Source organism: Lepidochelys kempii, chromosome 1 (genome assembly GCF_965140265.1).
Source record: "Lepidochelys kempii isolate rLepKem1 chromosome 1, rLepKem1.hap2, whole genome shotgun sequence".
NCBI classification, from domain to species: Eukaryota; Metazoa; Chordata; order Testudines; family Cheloniidae; genus Lepidochelys; species Lepidochelys kempii.
In genome coordinates, this window is record NC_133256.1 from 41,265,794 (window position 1) to 41,278,780 (window position 12,987).

At 39.4% G+C, this 12,987-nt stretch overlaps 1 protein-coding gene across 4 annotated transcripts in view; it reads right to left on the reverse strand.

Moving 5' to 3' along the window:
* SACS (sacsin molecular chaperone) overlaps positions 1–12,987 on the reverse strand; it is a 143,053-nt gene that overhangs the window by 58,608 nt on the left and 71,458 nt on the right. For all 4 annotated transcript variants that reach the window (XM_073339993.1, XM_073339995.1, XM_073339992.1 and 1 more), the window contains 3 exons: positions 10,923–11,034; positions 4,153–4,299; positions 1,325–2,807 (listed from right to left, as the gene is read on the reverse strand). In XM_073339993.1, the coding sequence (XP_073196094.1) occupies positions 1,325–2,807; positions 4,153–4,299; positions 10,923–11,034 (1,742 nt within the window). The remainder of the gene's footprint in view (positions 1–1,324; positions 2,808–4,152; positions 4,300–10,922; positions 11,035–12,987) is intronic.

Consider the following 12,987-nt stretch of genomic DNA (forward strand, 5'->3'; position numbering starts at 1 on the left):
ACCTATGACTGATGGTTTAATAAACTTATTTTACTTTCAACATAAACTAACATACTGCTATGATTGAAATAAGAGTGTTTGTTAAACCCCAATTAAATTAATGCGTAGCAATGTGTTGTCTCTTTAAAGTAGCAATGAACTCAATGACTTCTGAGAATGTTTCAGGAGAGGGATGAACACTGCAGGGAGGCAGTTTTGGAGAAATTCAGGACTGGGATGTGTTGGTATCATGCTTCAAATAGTAACTGGGCGGTGAAAGCCAGGGTGTCACATACATGCTTGTACGCTGGCTGTCAGTGTCTAAACTGTGAGCCACAGCTGCATACCATTTAAGGCCCCCAGAGCTGCAGGGCAGGTGGTGAGACAACCCCTTACTGGTCTAGGTTGAACCCCAAAATATCACAGATGTGCCTTTAATGTTGCTGCTCTTTTCCTCTACTTAAAGAATAATCCTCAATGTGATTTCACAGTTAATAGCAGTGGAATAGATAGGAACACTCAACACAGGAAATAATTTTTTTAAGGAGAAAATAATTAGACAAAACAGAAGTTCTTGAAGACAAAGATCTTATTTCCATATAATTGTACAACTGCAAACAAAGGAAGAGAATTTCAAAAGTTATATAGAGAAGTAAGGTTTCAATATAGAAAGTTTTAAAAGTTTTTCATAAGGTGCCAAAAACAATTTAGATAAATGGGTTAAACTGTATTCAGAGAAGTGGCAACACAAGGATCTAATTGAAAAATAAGGCAGTATTTTATAATCTTAAGTGCAGTACCATCACAGCTAGTCACTGCCTCCAGTATGTGGAGCCACTAAACTGACTGTGCAATACATTTTTGAAAAAAGCTTGTATTTTTGTAAAACTAGCCATTCCTGTATTTAATTTAAAACTATCTCACAGTAACAGCTAAGAGAGGTGGGAAAAGACTAGTGTCATCTAAAGCTTCATTTTAATAAAGCCTTAGCCAGGCCACTAACAGATCCCTTGAACTGCTGCTCCTCTAGGATGCATGTTCTCAGCCTTCTCTTATTTCTGTTTCCCAGAAGAAGGCTAGTTTGAGAAAAGCTACTTGGTGTATATTTTATAACGACAGTCAATAATTCTTTATAAATTCTGACAGCCACTGACCTTCAAATCTTTCAAATACAGAAGTATATAAAATGTAATCTTGGGTTCCTTTTATGCATTATTTTATTATGTTAAAAACTGTGGTATGCTTATCCTAAAAGAACTATTCATAAGCAGGTGACAGTTTGTAGTACTTAAAAATGTTTAAACTGTGTTTCAACAAAATATAACAGTTAAAATGTTAAATATACCTTGGGTAATCTTCTGAGGTTATGTAAACTACATCTTGATCTGACACAGATGAGGAAAATGGAATAAAAATTCCATTTTGTAATGAGAGAAGCTCCAGTCCAATAAGGTCACTGTAGACTCCATCAGTAAGCACGAATTCCAAGAGATGAAGCTTTTCATCAGCAGGGCCAGCGTGTCCAGATTTTCTCAACACCTGCCGCACTACAGCAGGAGTCACTTTTTTCACAGTTTTAGAGCTAGATACAGTAAGATGAACTGCACTAGCAATATTTGCTGGTACCTTAGCAATCTGGTTCCCTGAGCTCTGGAGGTAGTTGAGGACAGTTTGTGTGTACACCAAGCTGTCATCTATGTCTGAGAAGCACACTTGCTCCACCTTTATCCAGTCACTACTAGCAGAATAAATAACTGCATTCTGGAGCAACTCTTTAAACAGAGGTTCTATGATTGGTTTCCAGTGTACCCTGATTTTGTTCTTTTCAGGCCATAGTCCATAAATTCTTTCAGCTGACAAAGGAAAATCTGAGTTCTTCTCAGTCTCCATTCGCTTGATAGCCTCCAAAATGAGAGTGGCATATGCTTTTGGGACAACATTCACTACAAGGAGGTCATTCCATAAAGCTGCTGGATCTCGCCACTGATCCAACTCTCGCCATTTGATACTCCTCCTATTGTCAGTCAAGCCAAAGAAACCACTAACATGAACTGGGAGACCAGTCTTGCTTTCCTCACCAGGAGGTAAAGGAAGAAAACAAAATGCTCTTCCTGAAAACTCTGCTACAGCTCCTTTTTCTTCCCCATTACTTGATAAAGACATAGCTATTCCAATAGTAGGGACAAACTTCAAGTCATCAGCCAAACAATCTAGTTCATTGCATATTCCTCGACCTCCCACACTGTTACATACTAACCAAGATGTTTTTTGTGCATCCTTCACACTCTCATCTTCTAAGACTATATTTACGTGATATGTCACACATGTTATGCTGTTGCTTGGAACCCCTTTACAATATTGACTTATTGCAGTTCCTAGAATCTTGATGGAATTGGGTCGTTCATGTTTCAAGGCCTTGTTCTCACTAGCAGTTACTCTAAAAACCAGTCTCTCAATTCCATCAGCCTCCCTAACATGTAAGGAAACATCTTGCACACTTTTCAGGAACAGCAGCACTGTATCTGCATCTGTTCGAAAGGATTCAAACAGTTCCAGAACTTTTTGTTTGTTGTACAGATTGCTACTCAGTTGGGAAGGCTGTAGGCGAAGAGGGAAACGAAAAAATGTACCAGGAAAGTTTCCATTCTTGAAGGTTTCCTTAGTGCTACCAAATACACCAATGAATGGTGCAAACTGGTCTGTAAATTCAATAATTTCTTTGCTGTCATCCTTTAGGTTCCAACACTGGCCTGATTCATGGGGTCCAAAAAGTGTTTGATGGGGATCCAACATTCCAATCTGGTCACCACTGAAGATACTAGGGACATCTGCACAAGTGAAATCCAACAAATATGAATAACCCCAAATAACAAATCTGAATAACCCTAAAATATTCTACATTATCCATACCTTAAACAGCTTTAGCCATTACAATCAATTAAATTGTCATTTAAAAATTATAAATTGCCCTTATTTATCAAAAACCCAATCCTACTAATGGACGACGATCCATATTCTAGTAGAGAAAATACTATATAATAATATCTTACGATGTACAGGATACATTTATGGAAGGCATAACAGAGATAAATTACATAGGGCAAAACTTTATTTGATCAAAGATTTGACACGCTAGTCTCAGAAATGAAATACTACCTAGATATCGAACACCAGTTGTCTATACTTGCCTTTCTTTTGCCATGCCAGCTTCAAATTATAATAATCCAGTATTATACTGATATGTAATCCATCAGAATGAAAAACTACTAATCTTTCCATGTGGCATAACCACAACAGAATACAAGTAAATGTATTGAATGCAACATTTTTAGGGGTGCAAGTCAAAAAATGTACACATTTTTAAGAGGAGAAGGCAGAGATCTGTATCCAGATTTCTACACAGAGCATATTAATTCAATGCACATATATGAATGAAAGAAAGGACTATCAAATGAAATGGTAAAACAATTTTACAAAATTTATTTTGCAGAAATAAAAGATCCAAATGAAAAAAAGATGCCTGTAGTTAAGTGCTACCAGCTTGTGGAAGAGCACATTATGACTCATTAGCAGTATATTAGGGTATTTTTTGTTTTATACAATCAATGTGAACATCCTCCTGTTAAATAGCAAATTGTATGTGATGGTTATACGATCGAAAAGTACTTTTTTTGGTATGAGACAAAATTAGCATTGTTTATTGATCTCTATTTCACATTTATATACATGCAGGACAAAAATCAAACTGCACAAAGCTTCAGTCTTCGCTTATTGTATCTTATTTAAATTTAGAGAAGTCTGTTAAACATCCATCCTGTGCTCTGGGCATCAGTTATATAAACTAAAAATGCACAATTCAAATAATACAACATAGAGGATTGTTCACCCCACATTGACATCACCAGCAAAATATAGTGTCAATAATAAAATAAACCCCTCCAATTCTCAGCCTACACTCCCTCTAAAAGCCTGGAAAAAATACGGACTTTATAGCATGCCCAGAAGATTAAAAAAAGATGGGCTGTGATGAACCATGGGTAGATGGAATGCATTCCAATGTCAAGGACCTTATCCAAAGAACACCCTGCCAGCATCCTTATGTTTGATGTGTATATGAGACTAAACAAATCTTAATGTTAATATTTTTATTTTTAAAGGTGCTACACACAGTACCTGTTATATGATATACTGAATTGAACCCAATTCCAAATCTTCCAACTTTCAGGGGATCATCTTTTTTCTTGCTTCTTGCTATTTCCTGTATGCCATGCCAGTCCTCAAGGGTAAAAACTGCATTGTTGTATACATAAAGTGCTGGCCCTAAAAAATAAATAGGCACACGTATGGCAATTCAAAAATAGCACACTTGGGTCCACCTGTTTAGTTTCCAGGAAGTAAACTTACTAAATCAAGAAAGCATTTTTGAAAGGTAACTACAGATGTGCAAATTAAATGAGGAAGCTGTAACTCAAACTGGTATTGGAGAAATGAAACTAAGATCTGTTGGGAAAGTCCAAAGAGATAAAGAGGAACTTCTGCAAAATAAAAACGGTAAACAACATATTTTCTTCTCTTTCTCTTCAGAGACACAAGTCCATCAACTGAATTGTTCGATTATTTTAGATTCCATGAAATTTTTAACACACACCATATAATTTTGGTTTATTACCTACCATTTTCTGTCATACAAGATAAACGAAGGTCATGTTGAGAAAGAGCTTCAGGAAACTTCAGGAAAGCAGTGACCATGGGGGTTATACAAGAATCCTCTTATAACACTGAATGTTCTGAACCTAGATTATAAAAGAGCTGTGCGGCCCCAAACACTTCAGTTCCTTCAATAATTCTGAGAATCCTATTGGAGTAGAACAAAACACAAAATCGGTGCTGATAAAATTTGCACATGACACAAAGATTGGCAGAGTGGTAAATAATGATGAGGAAAGGACAGCCATATAGAGTGATCTGGATCATTTGATAAGATGAGTCCATGTGAACAAAATACATTTTAATATAGCCAAACACAAGGGCATACATCTAGGAACAAAGACTGTAGACCATATGTACAGAATGGGGGAATGCATCCTAAAAAGGATTTAGTTGTCACAGTGGACAAACAACTCAACATGAATCCCAGTATGATACTGTGGCAAAAAGAGGTAATGCAATTCTTGGATGTACAAAAGGGAAGTAATGACCAAGAGTAGGGAGGTGAATTTACTTCTGTATATGGCACTGGTGGGATCAATAATGGAATATCACATGGAGTTCTGGAGTCCACATTTTAAAAGCGATGTTGAAAAACCGAAGAAGGTATAGAAAAGAGCAAGAAAAAGAATTGGAGGACTGGAAAATTGTTAAAGGAGTTCCATCTGTTTAGCTTATCAAAAGAAATTTGAGAGATGACTTGATTATTGTGGGTAAGTACCTTCACAGGGAGGAGATTAAAGAATCCTTTAGTACACAATCTATCAGAGAAAGCCAGAACAAGAGCCTACTGACTGAAAGTTAAAGCCAGCCAAATTTAAATTAGACATAATTTTTTATCAGTGAGGGTGATTAACCACTGGAATAAGCCGTCAATGGAAGTGGTGGATTCTCTAGCACTTGAATTCTTCAAATCAAGACTGGATTTCTTTCTGGAAAATATGCTTTAGTCAAACAAGTTACTAGGCTCAATACAGGAGTAACTAGATGAAATTCTCTAGCCTGTGTTATAAAGGAAATCAGACTAGAGGATCTAATGGTCCCTCCTTCTTAGCCTTAAAATCTATGAGCCCCAAGGAAGAAGAGAAAATGGACAGGTAGTCTGAAACACACAAAAGCAACGCTCTCAAAAATTATATTAGTGGTAAGCAACCATCGCTAGTAAAGTTGCCTCTATCCATTCACACTTACAGGATTTGGCATCTCTAGCCAAACTGTGGAACCATATACAAAAGCTGTGTCAGTTGCGGGAGTGCAATAGCACTCTCATGCTATGATCTCATCAGCCCCCTTCTACATAGATTCCAAGGCCAGAAGGGACCACTGTGATCACCTAGTTAACCACACCTATATATCACAGGCTACAGAACTTTCCTGAATTAATTCCTGATTGAACTAGAGTACATCTTTTAGAAAAAAAATCCAGTCTTGATTTTAAAAATTGTGGTGGAGAATCCACCACAACTCGAGGTAAACTGTTCCAATGGCTAATTTCCTTTTAATATAAGAGAACATGCCCCCCAGCCCACCCCAGTTCCTCCTCTCAAACCCACACAGTCCTGAAACACAAAGAATTCCAAGGCAGAGGGAAGGCAGGTGGGTAATGTCAAATGCACCGAGACAACTCTCAAAGAACAACAATTACTAGCAAGTAATCCCTCTTTCTTTGAGGGCCTCTGTGCATTCTCACTTATGGGAGATAAGCAAGTAGTGTGCCCCATTACAGGACAGCGGATGAGGAGTTCTAGTCTAAAATGAATTCTAGCGCTACTCTGCCACACTGAGCATCAGATCAGATTTCAAGTCCCATGAATAGTGCTTAGGAAAAAAACTCCATGTTACTGCTTTGCAAATCTCTACAATGGTGACCTGTCCCAAACAAGATACAGAAGTAGCTGAAGGTGTAGAGGAGTGCATCTATAACCCAGATATAATGGTTTTCTGGCTAAAGAATAACAATGTTCAATATACTTCCTTATCCATTATGAAAGTCTGTTTACCTCTAAACTGGACCTTACACCTTTCCCTGTAGGCAACAGTCTGTTAGATTTTCTAAAGGGCTTCATCCTGTCCAGGCAAAAGAGTGTAAACAGATCTCTTGTGGATGGGCATGAGGTCTGGGGAAGAAAACGGGGAGGAAGACATACTGTGACAGATGAATTTCTGAGGCATAAAGCTGGAATAGGTGGAGAGGTCATGAAGGCAACGAGTTCACTAACCCTTTCAAGCAGAGGTAATTGACATTACAAATGCTGTTCTAAGGAAGCTCAAGACGGGAACTCATAGAGTAGGTCCATTAACATTGTTAAAAGCAGGTTCAAGCTGCAGTCTGAAAAAGGACCTCTAGCAATGGGAAACACATTAGTCATTCCCTTGAGAAACAAAGAAGCAGAGGAATATGTTTTTCTCCCAATAGCATCCACTTTATGCCATTCTCTACCCAAGAGAACAGCCATGGACACCCTGCTACTGTTGGGGAGTTTCTAGGCTTCACAGACTAGTATGGAATCAGCCGAGGGGTACTACATTAAAAAGTGATAACCCTCCAAGGACACAAGATACATATGTATCTCTCTGGTACTGGTGGGGACAACACTGAAAAGAGTCAAATATCTTTTGTTTGACTGAGTAAACCTGGGAATAAAGGAAAACAACCTTGCCCTTTGTCTGCCATTCCATAATGTTGAAAAGGACACAAGGTGTTTCTGGTGCTAAAACCCCCGTCAGTAACTGCAGGATATTAGCCATTCTCCCCATGTGCTCCTGGCATTTTCTTTTTCATTGGGCGGGAGACTAAAGAAGACCCAATTTGCTCTTCAGGGAACGTACCATCAGTATATTCTTCAATGGCAGACTGCTCCATCTCTTCTGAAATAAGCCTCCTCCCAACTGTCCTTTTGGAGCCAGGCTCATACCAGGCACTTTTGCCTTCAAGACCACCTGATGCCAATATCATCACTGACACCAATGTTGGTGCCAAAGTATTTATGGTGGTATCAAGCAAAACTTGCATAGATTCCTGAATGTAAGGCCACAGTAACAACTGAAGAGGTCCTACATAAGGTCCATCCAGGAGAGTAGAATTAACAGTGAGGGAAATTGATTAGGCGCCCTCTAGCAAATTGGAGGAGTCTGCACAGTCTGTTCCCAGATAACCACATGCTCCTCAAGGATGTTCTGTACTGACACCAAGGATAAAAACTGCTGCGCAGAGCCAAGCAGCAGAGGTGTAGTCAAACACTTTGCCAGAGAACCCGCTGATATGACAGGGGAAATCAACAGCACTGGAGATATGTGCTGTATCAGTGAGATGTCCAATTTAATCGGCACTGGAGCCTCAAGCTGAGGAAAACAGCAGGTCAAAGACAGTGTCAGGACTAGTAAGGAGTCTCCAGAAATGACATGCATTGTTGTAGGAGAACAATGCCTCCTTTTCTTTTTCTCCTTGAACATTTTTTGTGGATCTGGGTGCTTCCTCTTCATTTTTCTTATTCCTGAAACATGGACATGAGAGGATCTTGAAGCCTGACTCTTGCTGGCGTCAATCAGGGCCTATTCCTGGGGCACCAAAGGCGTCTTTGATGTCGACATCAGCACAGACATAGGCCTGGGTGCCGAAGCAATTTGTTTTGATGGAGCCAGGTGGAAGGCTCAGACACAGCAAGCAATTGCCTCAGGGAGGTCAATCTTGGGTCTGACATAGAATCATAGAATATCAGGGTTGGAAGGACCCCAGAAGGTCATCTAGTCCAACCCCCTGCTCGAAGCAGGACCAATTCCCAGTTAAATCATCCATGCAGGATGACTGACTGCAGTGGCAGGATGCATCTCCAGACTTTTGACAGAACACCTCAGCAAAGAAGCAGACCTGGAAATCCCTGAAGGAATTGTAGGATGGTTCAGCGGGAGGCTCAAAAAAGCCAACTACGCCAGCAATCTCAGCTGCCTGTCCTCCCTTGTCCATGAGTGAAAGCATGGCAAATTGTGTGCTGGGACACTACATAAGCTTCTCCCAGGTACATGAGCACTGAACATGGACATCTGGAAGATGAAGGAGCAGGATGCGTTATAAAGCTCAGGACCTGATACAGCCTCAAGGATAACCTGAGGTAAGCAGCCCCCAACAACACTAATTAACTATATTATAATATTTTAACTATAAACTAAGAAAATACAAGAAGGAAGGCTATCTATAACTAGCTTGTGGATATAAGAGTAGTTCCTTTAGATACTTGCAGCAGGGGTGAAAGAACCAAGATGGGTGAAAGGCTGCACTCTGTTATATAAATAGCATGAGAGCACTACTGCACCCCACCAGGGCACGTGGCTTTTCTATACAGTTCTGCAGCGCAACACTAGATGCATCAAATCCCAAAAGTGGAAATGCAGTGGGGCTCCTCAGAGAAGACTTTTTTCTTCTTCAAGATAGCCTCTATATATTCCTATTTGCAAGATTGCAGCGAGTACTACAATCCCCAGGAAAGGGAGCTGACTTCTTTTTAAACAAGGACACTAGAACTGCTTTCTGAGAATGAGATATAGATGCCAAATGGAGAAAATGGTGCTACATAAATATATGAACCGCCCTCTAGGGTTCCTAAGTTGAAAACATTACAGAGGCACAGCATTTATATCATTTTAGAACTCTGCACAAGACATAGAACCTGTGCTAATACGCAACCTTCACAATATTCCAAAATAAGCCCCTTTTCAAGTATTTTCAACCTAGCTAATGTATAACATCCCAATGCTCAGACTAATCCACTTAAAGAGCCACTGTATGGAAATTGCATGCCCTTTAAAACAATCCCCAAAGCTTAAAAAGTCTAAGTAATTTACTAAGTGAACTAGCGCTATCTAAATAAAAACAAAAAACACTTTCGACTTCTAAGGTATGGAATCTAGCTTCCCCTGGGTAAGAATGAGACTTCAGGAAGAATACTAGGAGATTAATGACCTGAGGGAACTTAGGTAGTTTGGGCAGCTCTTTTATAACCTCAGCTCCAATTGTTCAGTCATGAGAGGGTGTTCATGTGCCCCAAACATGAACAGGTCTTCAGAAAGTTCTCAGATCTGTGATGCCAGTAGGCACATCCCAAGAACAAGAATATACAAATGCTAGCTCAGAGTAACAGTAAAATTTACCTCAGCCATTTTGTCAGATCTCAGTGAGACTTCTTAGACCCAACCTGCAAGTTATTCTCAGATTCCAACTTGAAATCTATGAAGCACTATTGTCTTATTATTGTTTGTATTCTAGGAGCATTTAAAGACATTGGTTGAGGCCCCATAGTATTAGGAACTGTCCAAAAATAGAAGGCCCTTCCCTAAACTGTGTACAGTCTAAAAGGCAAGAAAAACAGATATATACAAACAAATATGCAATATGGCAAAAGTTAAAGTACAATTCCCCAAACCTGTCATTCATATAACACTGCTACTCTAGTCCTATCTTTTGTTCACCCACCAGTCAAACTCCTTCACAGATCTCTCTTTTTTTTTTAAACCAACCTCAAGTGCCCTCCTCTGACCTAGCCCATAGAAAAACACTAGGCCTCATTCTGGTTGAAGGAATTAAAAAAAAAGAAGAAAAAGAAACACCAACTGTCAGAAGTATATCACCACTAACTTGAGACATGAGTACAAAAGAATTTCACATTGCAGTTAAGTATTTATCTGAGGAACTGCAAAGAATCACACTTGTTGCAGTTTCAGTAGAGGCAGCTTTTATATTTAACTAAAAATTCTTTAAAGGACTGTCCCTCCCCCCACCTCTTTTTTTTACTAGCATTTCCTGGATTTCATTAAGAGTGTGGTCATTTTCAACCCAGTGCCTCCTACTACCATGCTGGGGTACTGGGAAAGTAAAACCAATGATTTACCAACACTATCACTTCTTTCCACACCTTGGGATTTTCCCTAAATGACTCCCAACCAAATACTTATCACTAACTCTACCTGAGGTACCTAAGCCTAAAACACTAAGATTGTAGATTACTGGTAGGCTTAATTTGTGTATGCAGATTGGTTATTGGCCCACTTAACTATTGGATTTGTGAAAAGCATCTGCTATATACAAATTTGAATAGTTGTTCATAAGGGTCAAATTCTGCCCTTGAGTGCATGGATTCAATTAGTGCATAATTGAAATAAATGGGCATAAATGGCAGACTACTGAACCACTGGGACTCACACACCACATATTGGAGAACATGAGCTAAAAATTATATACTTACCCTGGTATTGTGCCATGTCCTTCGACCAGAGAGATTCTGTTCCATATTGAGTCTCATCATACAAAAACCTAACCTCTGTGGCACCAGCATCTTCTGCATTCTGGATCAGTTCCTGAGAGCAAAATAACCTCCAAGTTATTACAATAATTTTATGCCTAACCCTAACTTTAATATTATACTTATGGCTTCCAAACTTGAATGTAGAAAATAATTATAGGTCATTGTCTAAAAAATGTTTCAATACATTTTCAACAAGTGTGATTTTCTCCAATTCGCTTAAATTAAAATAGGCATTTCTCCATTTTATTTTAGAGGGTAACTATCATACTCAAACACAATTTTAAAAATGTCAAATTATAAATTTTAACCTTATTAAACTATCACAAATTGGATTAAAACAGCAGTCTAGCAGTAACACAACATATGAAGAAGGGGATAAGATCACACAGTAACTTTCAGACTGGAATCAAACAAGAAGCAATGCAGGGGCATTGTGTTGAGCTCTGGGTTGGGGGATGTCGGAGGTATTGAGTCCCATGTATTATTTTGCAGCAGCCCCTCTCTCCAACTCTGCTGAGAGCAGCAACTACTGTCTTTGAAGGGAGCAGTATCCACCTCATTTTCAACATATGAGCAATCATAATAATTGAGGGATGAAGGAGGTAAGGAAGAATATAAAAAGGGGGTGATCCCTAGGATTCTGAGGCACCTCCTTTCCCTAGACCTGCACCACCACCCAAACATCAGTAATGTAATTTTTATTTTTCTATATTGAATTTCTACAATATGTGATTAGGACTATGTTTTTATTTACATACTTGATTTTTCATAATTCCAGAATAATATGGAAGTGACAATTAGCTGCAGTACTGTTAAATTACTCAGAGCAGAAGGCTTACCATAAAGGACAATAAAGTCAAAAGAGCTTCAGTAATAGAAATAGACAGAAAAATTCTAACAGTGTGAGTATCAGTATATTAAGACCTAATCCTGCAAACACTCGTGTACATGCTTAAATTTGGAGAGACTACACATAGTAGTAGAGCTTAGCACACATGTAAGTGTTTGAAGTGTGTGGTTTTTGGAGGGGGGTGAGGGAGTGCGAGAACCTGGATTTGTGCAGGAAATGGCCCACCTTGATTATCACACACATTGTGAAGAGAGTGGTCACTTTGGATGGGCTATTACCAGCAGGAGAGTGAGTTTGTGGGGGGGAGGGGGGGGCGGAGGGTGAGAAAACCTGGATTTGTGCTGGAAATAGCCCAACTTGATGATCACTTTAGATAAGCTATTACCAGCAAGAGAGTGGGGTGGGAGGAGGTATTGTTTCATGGTCTCTGTGTGTATATAATGTCTTCTGCAGTTTCCACGGTATGCATCCGATGAAGTGAGCTGTAGCTCACGAAAGCTCATGCTCAAATAAATTGGTTAGTCTCTAAGGTGCCACAAGTACTCCTTTTCTTTTTGTGAATACACACTAACACGGCTGTTACTCTAGATCCTACAATGATCTTTCTGGTGGCTCTCCTCTAAATACTTCAAACATGAAGTGTGTGGATCACTTCTAGGCATACACTTGCAGCAGACCTTGCAGGTTTTGAAACCTTGAGATCGCAGCATGTCCCAGTGCCGGGAGAGCGATGGAGGGGGAACCCCACAAAGAAAACTTAAGAACTAACTCTAATTTATCTAAACTAACACAAAACTAACTACTTGTAAGAAATATATATACAGACACTGCCAAAGCGCTTGTCAAGACAAGAACAAGGGACGTTCCAGCTAGCTGTCACTGGCGGTAAGAAGGAACTGAGGGGGTGGCAGGTTGGCAGGGCCCTATATTGAGTGCCATGAAGATGCGACTCCAGGGGGCATCCAGGCCGACCGAATGGATATTGCTAGGGGAAAAATCTTCCAGCTGCCGTACACGTGCACACTCACACACCTGACTGGAATTGACATGAAGAAGCACTTGAAGAAGAAACCATGTTTGCCATAGTCTTGAAGGAAGTTAGATATTAGACAATCTCTCTACTTTTCATTCTAACAACCCATCAGTTCCACATAT